Raw genomic sequence first — 12,314 nt, 5'->3', positions numbered from 1 at the left:
TCGAATAATTGTCGGAAAACCGCTAAAAACAGCCCTTTTCTTTTTCCCATGCAAACGAATGAATGTTTGTTTGTTAGTAACGTAAATGCTCGAGAACGGCTGAACCAATCTTAATGAAATTTTCAGAGGTTGTTCGCTGTGGATTGGGGAAGTTTTAGAAATAAAATAAACTGTATGCTTTTCGTGAGGAGTAACTTTTTCATAATTATTTTTTTTTTGTTTATTTGCTTTGGTTTTCACATAGTTGAATCGTTCAAATTTGTCGTTTGCTTTCTTTATTCCGGCTATTCAAAAAAATATATATTGTCACAGCACGACTTTTCAAACAACAGTTACGATGTTTTATGGACTTCATCTTGAAGCAAAGTATATGCTGTGCTGTTAGACGCTAGATGTACTCTGTTGAGTGGCAAAAGAGAGGTTTGCCACACTCACACATTCTTCTTTGGATGGCGGTTACACCAAATCAAATTGATGAAATCATTTCTGCGGAAATTCCTGACGCAGAGAAAGATCCCTTAATATACGAAGTGATTAAAAGAAATATGGTTCATTGACCTTGCGGACACCACAATCCCACTTCAGTTTGTATGTCTGAAAATAAATGCACGAAACCCTATCCTCACAAACTAGAAGTGACCACCAGACGACAATGGCAGAACATTCAGCATTCAATTGAGAAGAGTGAATATCGAAGTTGACAACTCATGGATCGTAATATATTCAGCATTATTATCTAATTTGCAGTCAAAACTCATATTAATGTTGAGTATTGCAGTTTGGTGGAATCGATAAAATACCTTTGTAAGTGCGTAACCAAAGGAAGCAACATGGCGGTTATTGGTCTTGAACGATACGGTCGATACGTGGACTGCAATAAAGCGCTTTGGAGGATATTTACTTTTGCAATTCGTGAACATTTTTCGACTGTTGTGCGTCTCGCAGTTAATTTAGTGAATGGCTAAAGAGTGTACTTCAACTCAGAGAATACAGTACAGCCAGTTGAAACACCGCCAGCAACAAAATTAACATTTACGAGTTTCTGGTCAACTTTCGTCAGCGATCCGTTTGCGAGAACATTGCTCTATTCGGAAATACCTTGATATATGTATCGTCGAAGAAATAGTTGCGCAAACAGCAAGGTCAACCAGTAGATGGACATCCAGGTGTGTTATCAACTAATGCAATAGGATGAATTTACACAATCCACCCGAAAAACGACGATTTATATGTACCTTCGATCGACACGATGAATGGTACGCTGTGTGCAAGTTTTGGAGAAGTAAGCCAGCAATGGTGGATGGAGTCATGTGTAGAAGTTCACGCAAGTGAGGAAAGTTCTCTGATCGCCATTCACTTGGGAGTGGCCAGAAACGATTCCTTTACATATGACTCAAGCAGCTCACGACTTCCGGTCTTTGACCAAGTATCCTCTTGGTAGCCTAAGAATATCCGTTTGAAGGCGAGCTAAAGTGAGAAGGCGAAATATCCCCTACGTAGGGTTGTGCACTGGGTTTGGGACCCGCCATGTAAAAAAACACCCCCAATGAAAAATTCACAACAGCCTCGGATGAGAGACCCCCCTTTTGATGACGACCATGGCAAACGAATTTAGGATTATGATTTGAGGGCATGCACCTGGAATGTCCGGTCCCTTAATTGGGAAGGTGCCGCTACCCAGCTGGTTGATGTCCTCGTGAAAATAAAAGCTGACATCACCGCCGTCCAAGAAATGCGATGGACGGGACAAGGACAAAGACGACTATGTCCTTGTGGCATTTACTACAGTGGCCATATAAAGGAGCGCAAGTTTGGTGTGTGATCGATCGTCTTGACAATGAAGACGACGCCGTGAATTATCCAGCGGAATTTTGAAATTCTTTGGAGAGGCTTGCCACCACATCATTTGCGTCTCAAAGTTGGAGCTGTCGTTATTATGTTTCGCAATCTGCATGCGCCGAAACTGTGTTATGGAACCCGACTGATTGTGACGCACCTATCGAATACAAGAGGCAGAATGCTTGACCCTACAAATTCCTTCGATTTCTATCGTTTTGCCATTTCAGTTCAAACGTATTCCGTTTCCAGTGAAAATTACATTTGAGATGACAATCAAAAGGACACAAGAATAGTCCTATAATGTGAGGCATAAATTTGGAAATGCTATGTTTTTCACACGACCAGATATACGTGGCGTGCTCACGAGTTGGAAAACCATCTTTTCTGTACACCGGCACAGAAACCAAAAAATGTTATTTATCAAGCAACATTACATTGAAAAAAAAATAATGAAATGATAAATTTAACTTTATTTTCATTTCAAAACACATAATTTCACGCAGGGCAACGGTTGCGGGGTCAGCTAGTTAAATAAATAAATATCTATATATTTCTGGATATATTGAATGAGAACAGGGAAGCACTAAATTGGCTCGAGAGACTGATACCCTTGTTAAACGTGGGCTAAATTACAAATGAAATTCGCTCATTTTCACCATGACAAATACAGTGTTTTCCAATAAGTGTGATATGATTTCTTTTGAAATTTCTGTGATTTTTATTTAATAGAAGGTACAATCAATACATTTAAGTTCTCAATACTATATAACTAACTTCTTCTTTTGCAGAAATGAATCCGATGAACCCAATTATTGACACGTAGAAGTCATATAATCCCCAATCGAAAACCTGATATGTATATATAATATTCAAGGGCAAATATCACATCCAGTATATATGAGAGGAAGATGTCCACCAATTTTGTCCATTTTGAAAAGGAGTTATAGCATGTGTCATACGTAGTAAGCTTTACATTGTTTAAATTGTTATTAAATAAAGAAGCTTGCCTAAAAGTAGATACAGTGTAATCCATTTATAATGGACTCGCTTAAGATGGAAACTCTGTTATTATGTACCTCTTTGTCAAGTCCCAGTTCAAACATATGTAAAAAACTCGGTTAAAATAGACTCGGTTATAATGGACTCCGGTAATAATAGACAATATAATCGGATTTTGTCCATTATAACCGAAGCTTTCAAAATCAAATTTCAAAACAAAATTGGCAATCAGTTGGCAATAAACAAAATTTTGTACTTCCCCGAATTCGATCACGAGACACAATCACTGTCTGCAGCAGAAAATGCTAATTTTTTCTTGGAAATAAGTCAAAGAAGGCAAACAACTTCTGCGGTGGGCTGAAAGTGACGTTCGTTGGCTTTTCATTGAGAGTTATTGATTTTTAGAAAAATGTCGGGAAAAAATAAAAAGCGAGCATTTACAACCTAAAAAAACAGACTGTTTCAAACATATGGATTAATCGGGAAGAAATTAAAAATTATTGGAAAGTCAACGATAAGAGAAAAAAAATAAGATTTGCGACAGCTTTCAGAAGCAAAGGGCTAATAATTTTCCAGTAAGTGGTCCAATGCTAATGATGAAAGCCAATGAATTCGGAGAAGCTGTCGGTGCTAATTTTAAATGCAGTTCCGGATGGCTAGACAGATTTAAAAAGAGGCATAATATTTGCTCGGCAAAATTTGTGGTGAATCGGCTTCTGTGGACCAAAGTGTTACTAATGACTGGCTATAACAAACCAGGCCTACAATAAGTAACAATTATTCCATGGACAACATTTTTAACGCGGACGAAACGGGAATTTTCTATAAGATGCTGCCTGACAAAACACATAAGATCAAAGGTGAAACATGCAGTGGTGGAAAAATGTCTAAAGAAAGAATAACTGCCATGATTTGTGCCAATGCATCGGGCACGGTAACACAGAAATTATTGGTTATTGGTAAGTTTTAAATACAATTTAATACAATCCGCTGTTTCTGAATGTCTGCTTTCAGGAAAATATAACAATCCTAGATGCTTTAAAAACGTTAAAACGTTGCCGGTAGATTATTGTGCTAACAACAAATCCTGGATGACTTCTCAGACCTTTACTGACTATTTAAAGAAATGGGATTGTGAACTTATAAAAGCCAAAACTAAAATTTTGCTATTAGTAAATAATTGCCCTGCTCATCCTCAAGTTCATCTTCACAAATTAAACTACATTTTCTTCCGCCTAATACTACATCGGTTCTTCAGCCTACGGATCAAGGCGTCATTAATAGCTTGAAACAATCTTATAGAAAGCAGCTTCTGATGAAAATTATGGACCTTCCTGAAGAAGAAAACCCGACAAAAGCTATGAGTCTTTTAGATGCTGTCAATATGTTAAGTGTTACACGGGAAAGTGTCTCTAAGCAAACCATAAGAAACTGTTTTCGACATGCTGGTCTGGTAAAAGATATTCCTGATGGATTAATTTTCGACACGGAGGACGATGAACCTTTAAGCAAAATTATCGAAATTAATAACGTAGTGGTTTTAAGCAAGTTTGATGAATATTCAAGGATTGACGAGAATATTATAGCCACAGCAAAACAATCAGACAATGACTTAATTCAAGACTTTCTGCATGAGCTGCTTGAAGAAGACTCCGGTGATGAAGATTTAGCACAGACCGAAACTATAATAAAACAAATAAGGAAGGGCTAAGTTCGGGTGTCACCGAACATTTTATACTCTCGCATGATAAAGTGATAATCGAGATTTCAGGCGTGGTTGTGAACCGCTGTCTCTTATACACATCTAGATGTGTATAAGAGACAGGTATATGGAAATGTCTAAAAGAAACGACTCTGTGCAGTCGGTTTGGTTGACATACCTACAGTAGTTTTCGAGATATGTACAAAAAAGTTAGTAGGGGCCGGGGCCACGCCCACTTTTCCAAAAAAATTACGTCCAAATATGCCCCTCCCTAGTGCCTGTCTCTTATACACATCTAGATGTGTATAAGAGACAGCTTGTCACCCTGATCACTTTGGTATATATAACCCTATATCTGACTCTTTTAGTTTTAGGACTTACAAACAACCGTTATGTGAACAAAACTATAATACTCTCTTTAGCAACTTTGTTGCGAGAGTATAAAAATAGAAGACGCTATGAATTATTCTAGAAAACTGAAGCTATATTATCAACTAAAAGAGAATAGTTCAGATGCAATCAATTTGAAAATCATTGACTTTTTTCAAAAGACTTAATTAAACATATTATTTTCTTAATTTTGTATTTTTATTCATAAACTTTATTGCTTTAATAAAAAAACACATTTAATTTAATTTTTGAGTTAAACATTTTATATTCTGATTAGATGGACACTCGGTTATAATGGACAATTTGACATGGTCCCGTGGAGGCCATTATAACCGGATTACACTGTAGTTCCGCGCCCATAGTGCAATATGTATTACCTATATTTAGTATGTTATATCATCTTTATGAAATGTCACGCTTGTTATTATTTGAGTAAAATAATATAATATAAATCAGATATCCACAAACAAAATAAAGGTCATATTCATAAGATCGTAAGCAATCATTTTACGAAGTGAATAGACCATTGTGCCATGTTTGGTTTTTAAGTCCATTCAAATAATAACGTTAAGCGTGAAAATGATGCGGGCCAATCCAATTATTACACCAGGTTTATCAATATGTCACACGAAATAAATTCAGGGTCAATCCCATGAGCATACCAATTATATTAGGATGTCGTCCCATATTAGGCCCACTATTATGTAACTTCGTGTATATGTATGACGAGGTGCGAAGAAGACAGCAACAGCAATGTACTATACGTGGAACTAATAGCAAATGCTGACGATCCATAGCATTGTAGCAGTGGCTAAACAATTAGTAGACCTATGAAATAAATACCATTAGACGTCCAGAGAGATGGACTCGACTAATTATATCAGCTATCAGTGCCTACCGGCAAAGACAGAGGAGAGGAACAAGAGCACTAAAATATGGTAACAGCGATGGTATTTCTCATCCAAAGGGCGCTGGACCAACAGACTTATATCAGGCATGCAATCGTGGATAGCAACCTGGGTTTTCATCTGACTCAACTTCTTAATGGGCATGGGTGCTTTAGAAGCTACCTTTACAGATTCCACAATGATATTAGTCCCAACTGTCCAGTGTGTGCAGAGTGTATAGAAAACTCTGAACATGTATAATTTTACTGTCCTTGCTTTTCAAAGCTCTTAAAGTTGAGGCCCCTGGCTCCGAAGTTCGGCAGTTAAATGGCAAACCTTACTGAAGAAAAATGTCAATAACGGTCGAGTTTTGTAGCATGCCTATTAAAAAACCCTTACAAAAGAAAACTAAAAGCCACACTTGGTGGTAGTTTTACGGTTGATAATTTAACGACACTCATGTGTCAGTCGATTGAGAAATGGAAAGCTGTTAGAGATTCGGCGTCCATCTGTACACACAATAGAGGGCTCTCAAATGTCCTGTCTCTCCCACGACGTAATACTTAACTGGTGATTCGGTGAGAGAATCTTGAGTTGGGAATAGGTGAGACTTAGCAGATTAAAGTTCTGAATTCCGGCTTTCGATTCTTCCCCCTACTATAAAAAAGAATTTTAATGCGAAAATCCACCACGAAAACGTGTTTTATATTTCGTCTTATGTCCATTTCTGCCAATTTCGTTACAATTTAAATAAAGCTGAAGCGGATGGTTACTGGTCCTTTCCTAAGTACGTGCTTCTCTACAGAAAAACTAATATGAAGGAAATAATTGCCGCAAAAACGGCCAGCTTTGCCCAATAGAAGAGAAATTGTGTTTCAACATTACAATACCAGAAGCTCCGTGACCTTGGTTAACATGATCTTATATATTTACCTTATGCTTTGGACCAGGCATCAAGTGATTCCCAAATATCAATTTCACAAATATTATAGAAGAAAGTATACCAGATTTCTCAGTATGAGCAATGTCTTTACAAGCGTATTCTTATTTGAATAAACCTTTACATATTTTCAATAAGTTTCCTTGGCAGTAAATGAAAAGCGCAATTGACCACTAGCACTTGGTCATATATTTTAAGAAAAGTGGGAGCGTCCCCGCTTTCCAAAACATTCATTACATAAAGCTCACAAACTACTCAAGCTATAAAAGTTAGACTTAGTACGCATATTTACCTACCTATTTGGTGCAAAGCTTGGTAAATAACTCTTTTTACTAATTTTTTACTTTGCAGCTGAATGCGTATTACCTCAGAAATATTGTGCTAAATTTCCAAATCGGTAGGAGCAAAGTGGACTAAGTTTTGGCTATTGTTCACCATAGCTCACGTTGTCAATGTAGGTCACCCTCATAACTTAAAAACTTCTTTATTGTCACTACACTATTTCTATATGATATGGCAAACAAGTGTGTAAGTAAATATGAGATCTGTAATATGAGTCAACAATTAACTGAAATATCATCTATTCACATAGATACCCAGAACTATTTTTCGCTGGTTAAGTTTATACAAAATGCGAGTCTACCTGCCAGTTCCTCTTCTTATTTTGAATATTTTAGAAAACTTACTTTGCCTCTCAAACTCTTTCAGGCTTCACGTAAAAAACGAATTAAACACTTTCAAAATAAACACTGCACTTTTTAATTATTACTTTAAATTTTTTTCTCACATGAATTATATGACCACACATACATATTTGTACAAACATAGGAGTGTACACGCAAGCGTAAGTTCATAGACGACTCATAAGTCTCCATTAAGCGGACAGTCTGGCGAGTGTCCCTTTCGAATTATAAATAACAACAACAATGAGTAATATGCAAATTTGTAATTGTTTACCTACGTTTCGCAGCAGCTTTAATTAGTAATATTAACGAGGGTGACAGCACCTGGCGGCCTCAACAACAACACCCTTCCGACGACTCGCCGTCTCACTCTCGCACCGGCAACTCATTAACACGCACAAGTCAAATTTCAGTAATTTCGTGCTAATTGCAGGCAGCAGTATCTATTCACGAATTTATGCTTACTCACCCACTTTGACCCAGACTTAGTGGCAGCGCGGTGGCGGTGCTTAATTAAAATATATGTTCGCTTGTCCTTGATCCCAAAACGCGACTAACAGCCGAGACTCGTCCAGACACACACGTCGGTACATAAGGACATAAATTCATAATCAAATGTGGAAATATTGCCCAAGTCAAATGTACATTACTTTTAAATGCAAGCCACTGCGACACACTCGGCATATGAATATTCCTTCGTTTTATGCACGATACTCAACGGAAGGAGTTGGATAAACTGCGGGAGGCATGAGACCCATGAAATTGTGGATAATAACTTTGCAACTTCTCAGCGTATTGGGGGCTTATTAGAAGAGTGCGTACAAGTAAACTTATTGGACACGGTGACGTAGAAATCATCTCTGCCTCGAATTTGCTGCGTAAAACCACAGCCGTAATAAAAACAAAGCAATTACACTCGGTAACAGCCAATATTCGCACACAAACAGCAATAAATTATACAATTTAAATTACAGCTGTATAAATTTGAAGCAACAACAAAGTTGAGAACACGCCCATCGTTGAGACTTGGAAAGCAGCAGCGAACTCACTCAGCGAGAACAATAAAAAATTATGTATTTCAGAAGCGAGTAATAAAAGGAAAATTTCGTGATAAACAAGAGGCTGCCAAGCGTTTTGCCTTAGAAAGTCAGGCAGAGCAAATGTGTTAACCATCTACGGAGGAGTGGGAGGCCGGCCTTGAAGTAAATGCTCTACGAAACCTGCCACCAAACCAAAAATATGCTGCCGAGTTATAGCAAAAGTGCCGGATTTATTAAAACATAAAGCGATTATTTAAATTTCTGATGATTTGCGATGAGAGCATAAGCCAGCGATATTTGAAATAAATCCACTTTTTAAGGGTGGGAAAATTGAACAATTATCGAGGCGGTTTTTAAATAACCAAAAGGAATCTTAAAATGGTGCATGTCGACTAGCTTCATATTATTGATGAATATGCGTGGAAGCTATTTATCTGAGCCATAAACAAGTCAAAATGTTTGGATGTAACATGGTAAACTTAATATACCCTGCTTAGCGAGTGAAAAGTATGATGCTTCTTTTGAATTTTCGCTGGGAACTCAAAAGTTCTGTAGAGGATATATACATAATGCAAGAATCAAAATCAGGGAAATACCTTAAGGTGCAAAACCAATCATAAAGAATAAAGTCAACCGGATGTTCGAAAAAACTGATATAGTTATGTAGGGGTTGGACCACGGTTTCACTCAAATTTATCTATTTCAAGCACAACGATACACTGTTATAAGTAAGCGTGGTTTTCATCAGGATAATTCAAATATTGGCCGCTATATGCGGTAAAAGTCACCCGAAAGTTCGAAAATCTTTATATTAAGTATATGGGGGATAAGGGAAGTATTGGTCCAATTTAACACGTTTTTTAACATACAGACATGCCATTATAACAGAAGGATTATCCCTTAATTTCAGTTATAAATATCACACATTGACCGACATTTTCGATCAAAAGTCAACTATAGGTACAAAGTGGCACACACTGTAGGCATTATTCGTGCAAAGTTTGATCCCGTTATATTAATGCCTTCTTGATTTGTGTACTGGAAACTGAACGAATAAAGTGGAACGTAAAATTGTGCTGTATAGAAAAAAGACGTGATGCTGTTCGATTTCGTCTATTTTCACCATGTGACATAAGGATTTAAGAAGAATCCCACGTACTAAATTTGGGTCGGGTCCCGAGATATGGGATTTCACCAACAAAGTGGGTGGTGCCACGCCCATCGTGCAATTTCAGCTCTTATAAAGCTCTCGCCATTTTTATAGTAATTTTTAACAGTACCCTTATATGGGGTGTGAGAGGGGCTATTCTCCGATTTCATCCATTTTCACATTGTCGGTAGAAGTTGTTATAAGATTTGTACTTAGCGAATTTGGTTGTTGTAGCTTAAGTGGTTTAGGAGAAATGTACACTAAACTTGTTAGAGGGCGGGATCACGCCCACTTAACAAAAAATTTGCGCGCAAGTGCTTTTTATTACTATTGTGTCTTAATTTATTGCTTAATTATATCATCATATATGTTTTCGGTTAATAATGATTTGTGGGCGTGGTGATGGTCCGATTACGCCCATCTACGAACGAAATTTCTTTTGTACTAAGGAACCCGCGTACCAACTTTCATCAATATATCTCAATTTTTACTCAATTTACAGTTTGCACGGACGGAGAGGCAGACAGACAGCTAACCTTCCATTTCAACTTTTCTCGCCATTATGATCATTTATATATACAACTATGGACAGACACTTGGCGCACTTGCATTCATAATTAAAAATATTACCGTTACTTTTACGATTCATGAATTTGTTATTAGTAGATCAATAATGCGTCTGTCGCCTCTTTAAATGCGTGGAGAATACCCGTTATCATTTCCCCTCAGATACCGTTAATTTGTTGTTGTTAAATTTCGTCATAAATTCGTTGGACAATGATTTAGCGCACTCATAGTTTTCGGTCATTAGTTGTGTTTGGTCCAACAAAGAATTAATCTCATTTGTGAACTTGTATTCAATAGTTTTAGTAATATTACAAATTTTAATAAAAGGACTAGAGGGAAATACTGTTCGATTGAAAAAAGAAAAATTATTTGGAACCTTTACAAAAACGGTACAAATCAAGTAAAACTTGCTCAAATAGTAAAATGTTAAAGAAAAATCGTGTACAATGCCATCAGAAATGTTAAGAGTCATCCAAATTTGTTAAAACAAAACAAAGTTCGCAAGGCTCCCCTCGCAACAAAACTGATCTTTTAAAGTGCGCTAAATACTTGTCCAAGCCAATTTTGACTTAAAAATCTAAACTGAACAAAATGTTGTATTTTCATTATAGAAAACTAAGAAATTTTGGACAACTTAAGTTCTAGTGAAGTAATAAATAGAAAGAAACTGAGAAAGTATTATATAAAGTGATTTATAGCCCATCAAATTAAATTAAAAAGCTTTCAATCTGAAGACACAAAGTGTGATGGGAATATGTTCCAATACTGAACTCCAAGCAGGGTTATAATATTAAGTTGGCCACTAAATTTGTAGTACCACGAAGGAAACGTCAGAGAGCCAATAAAATATAAACACAAATGAATAGCGCTACGAGCTTAAACAATATAGCAAACTAGTTTTTGAGATACCGAGATGTTGACACCAAGCTCATGTATATAAACCTTTTTTAATTGACAAGACATCTTCACGAAATTTGGATTTCTACGCAAGACATCGCTAAAGTTTTCGCTCAAATTCTTCATATCGGACAACTATATCATATAACTACCATTCAAACTGAGCTATAAGAGTCTAGTTGTTGTATGAAATGTTTTTTATTTGTGAATGAATTTAGTTTCAATGCACCGTTTTGGCATAAATACTATACCTTAATACATTGTCGGACGAATAATAAAATAATTAAAGTATGACTATTTTCAAATTGGCTTATAATAGTTTCCATTTTGATAAATTGTTACTAGAAATCGGTTTAACGAGATTGTGTGATAATAATTTTCCCGAAACCATACGACAAAATAATTGCAAGCAATTATGTCACATCACACACCATACATCGACTTATGTAGAATTGTATGTAGGTGGCATAAAATATTTTACAGAGTATTTTGCTTTTTAGAACCTTTTTATTAGCTTAACCAGTATGTAAGTATGCAACCTCTTCCAGTCCATCTGTGATTTGAGTAAAAAATTAGATATCTTGTTGAAATTGAATACACATGTTCTTTGGCTTCCAAAAAGATCGGAAAAGCAGATTGTTGTAATCGGACTGCTACCACGCCCACAAAACCCCATTTAACGAAAACTTGTAAAGTGCCACAACTAAGCATAAAGATATAAGCTTGCCCTCGATCATTGTCATTTTAAATATCTGTCCAAAGAGAAATTTCCTCCAAATGCAATTTAACTTCAGCTTTAACATAACTTATTTCCTCCTTTGTTTCATCCACAGATTCTTAAAAAAATCGAAACTTTATTGGTCTATAATATCAGAGCGATAACGTTATGGGGTTCTCTCATATATTTTACCCCTTTAAAAAGTTATTCTAAGGGAAAGCACGAGCTAAAAACCACTTTGGAGTCTGTGTCTGTCACGTCTTCGGAATCTTACATACATATATTTAGTCTGCTGTTATCCGACACAACGACACTAACAAATTATTTTCAAGGAATACCGTTCATTATCGTTAAAAGAACAGAGAATTTCTTCGAACTGGTAATTGTATTGCCATTTAGGCATTCCTTATATAACCCTGGGTAGATAACATAATTTATTTTTTTGCTTTGAGTAAAAGATCATACCAGGATTAAATTGATTTAGTTATCCTTCTATTAATTT

At 36.4% G+C, this 12,314-nt stretch overlaps 1 protein-coding gene across 1 annotated transcript; it reads left to right on the top strand.

Annotated features, from left to right (window-relative positions):
• Positions 1-3,622: 3,622 nt before the first annotated feature.
• Positions 3,623-7,174, top strand: LOC108977625 (tigger transposable element-derived protein 6-like). Its single transcript, XM_018947393.1, has 3 exons — positions 3,623-3,797; positions 3,853-4,010; positions 7,109-7,174. The coding sequence occupies exons 1-3, from the start codon at positions 3,623-3,625 to the stop codon at positions 7,172-7,174; spliced, it is 399 nt and encodes a 132-aa protein (XP_018802938.1).
• The last annotated feature ends 5,140 nt before the right edge of the window (positions 7,175-12,314 follow it).

Source organism: Bactrocera latifrons, unplaced genomic scaffold, assembly GCF_001853355.1.
Source record: "Bactrocera latifrons isolate USDA-ARS-PBARC rearing strain unplaced genomic scaffold, ASM185335v1 scaffold_93, whole genome shotgun sequence".
Classification (NCBI taxonomy): domain Eukaryota; kingdom Metazoa; phylum Arthropoda; class Insecta; order Diptera; family Tephritidae; genus Bactrocera; species Bactrocera latifrons.
This window is presented reverse-complemented; position numbering and strand designations above follow the sequence as displayed.

Bases quoted from the DNA above. Each gene is read 5' to 3' on its own strand.
- LOC108977625 (XM_018947393.1), top strand. From the start codon at position 3,623: ATGGACAACATTTTTAACGCGGACGAAACGGGAATTTTCTATAAGATG. The intron at 3,798-3,852 runs GTAAGTTTTAAA...GTCTGCTTTCAG, and splicing joins ACAGAAATTATTGGTTATTG to GAAAATATAACAATCCTAGA. The intron at 4,011-7,108 runs GTAAATAATTGC...TTTACTTTGCAG, and splicing joins AAACTAAAATTTTGCTATTA to CTGAATGCGTATTACCTCAG.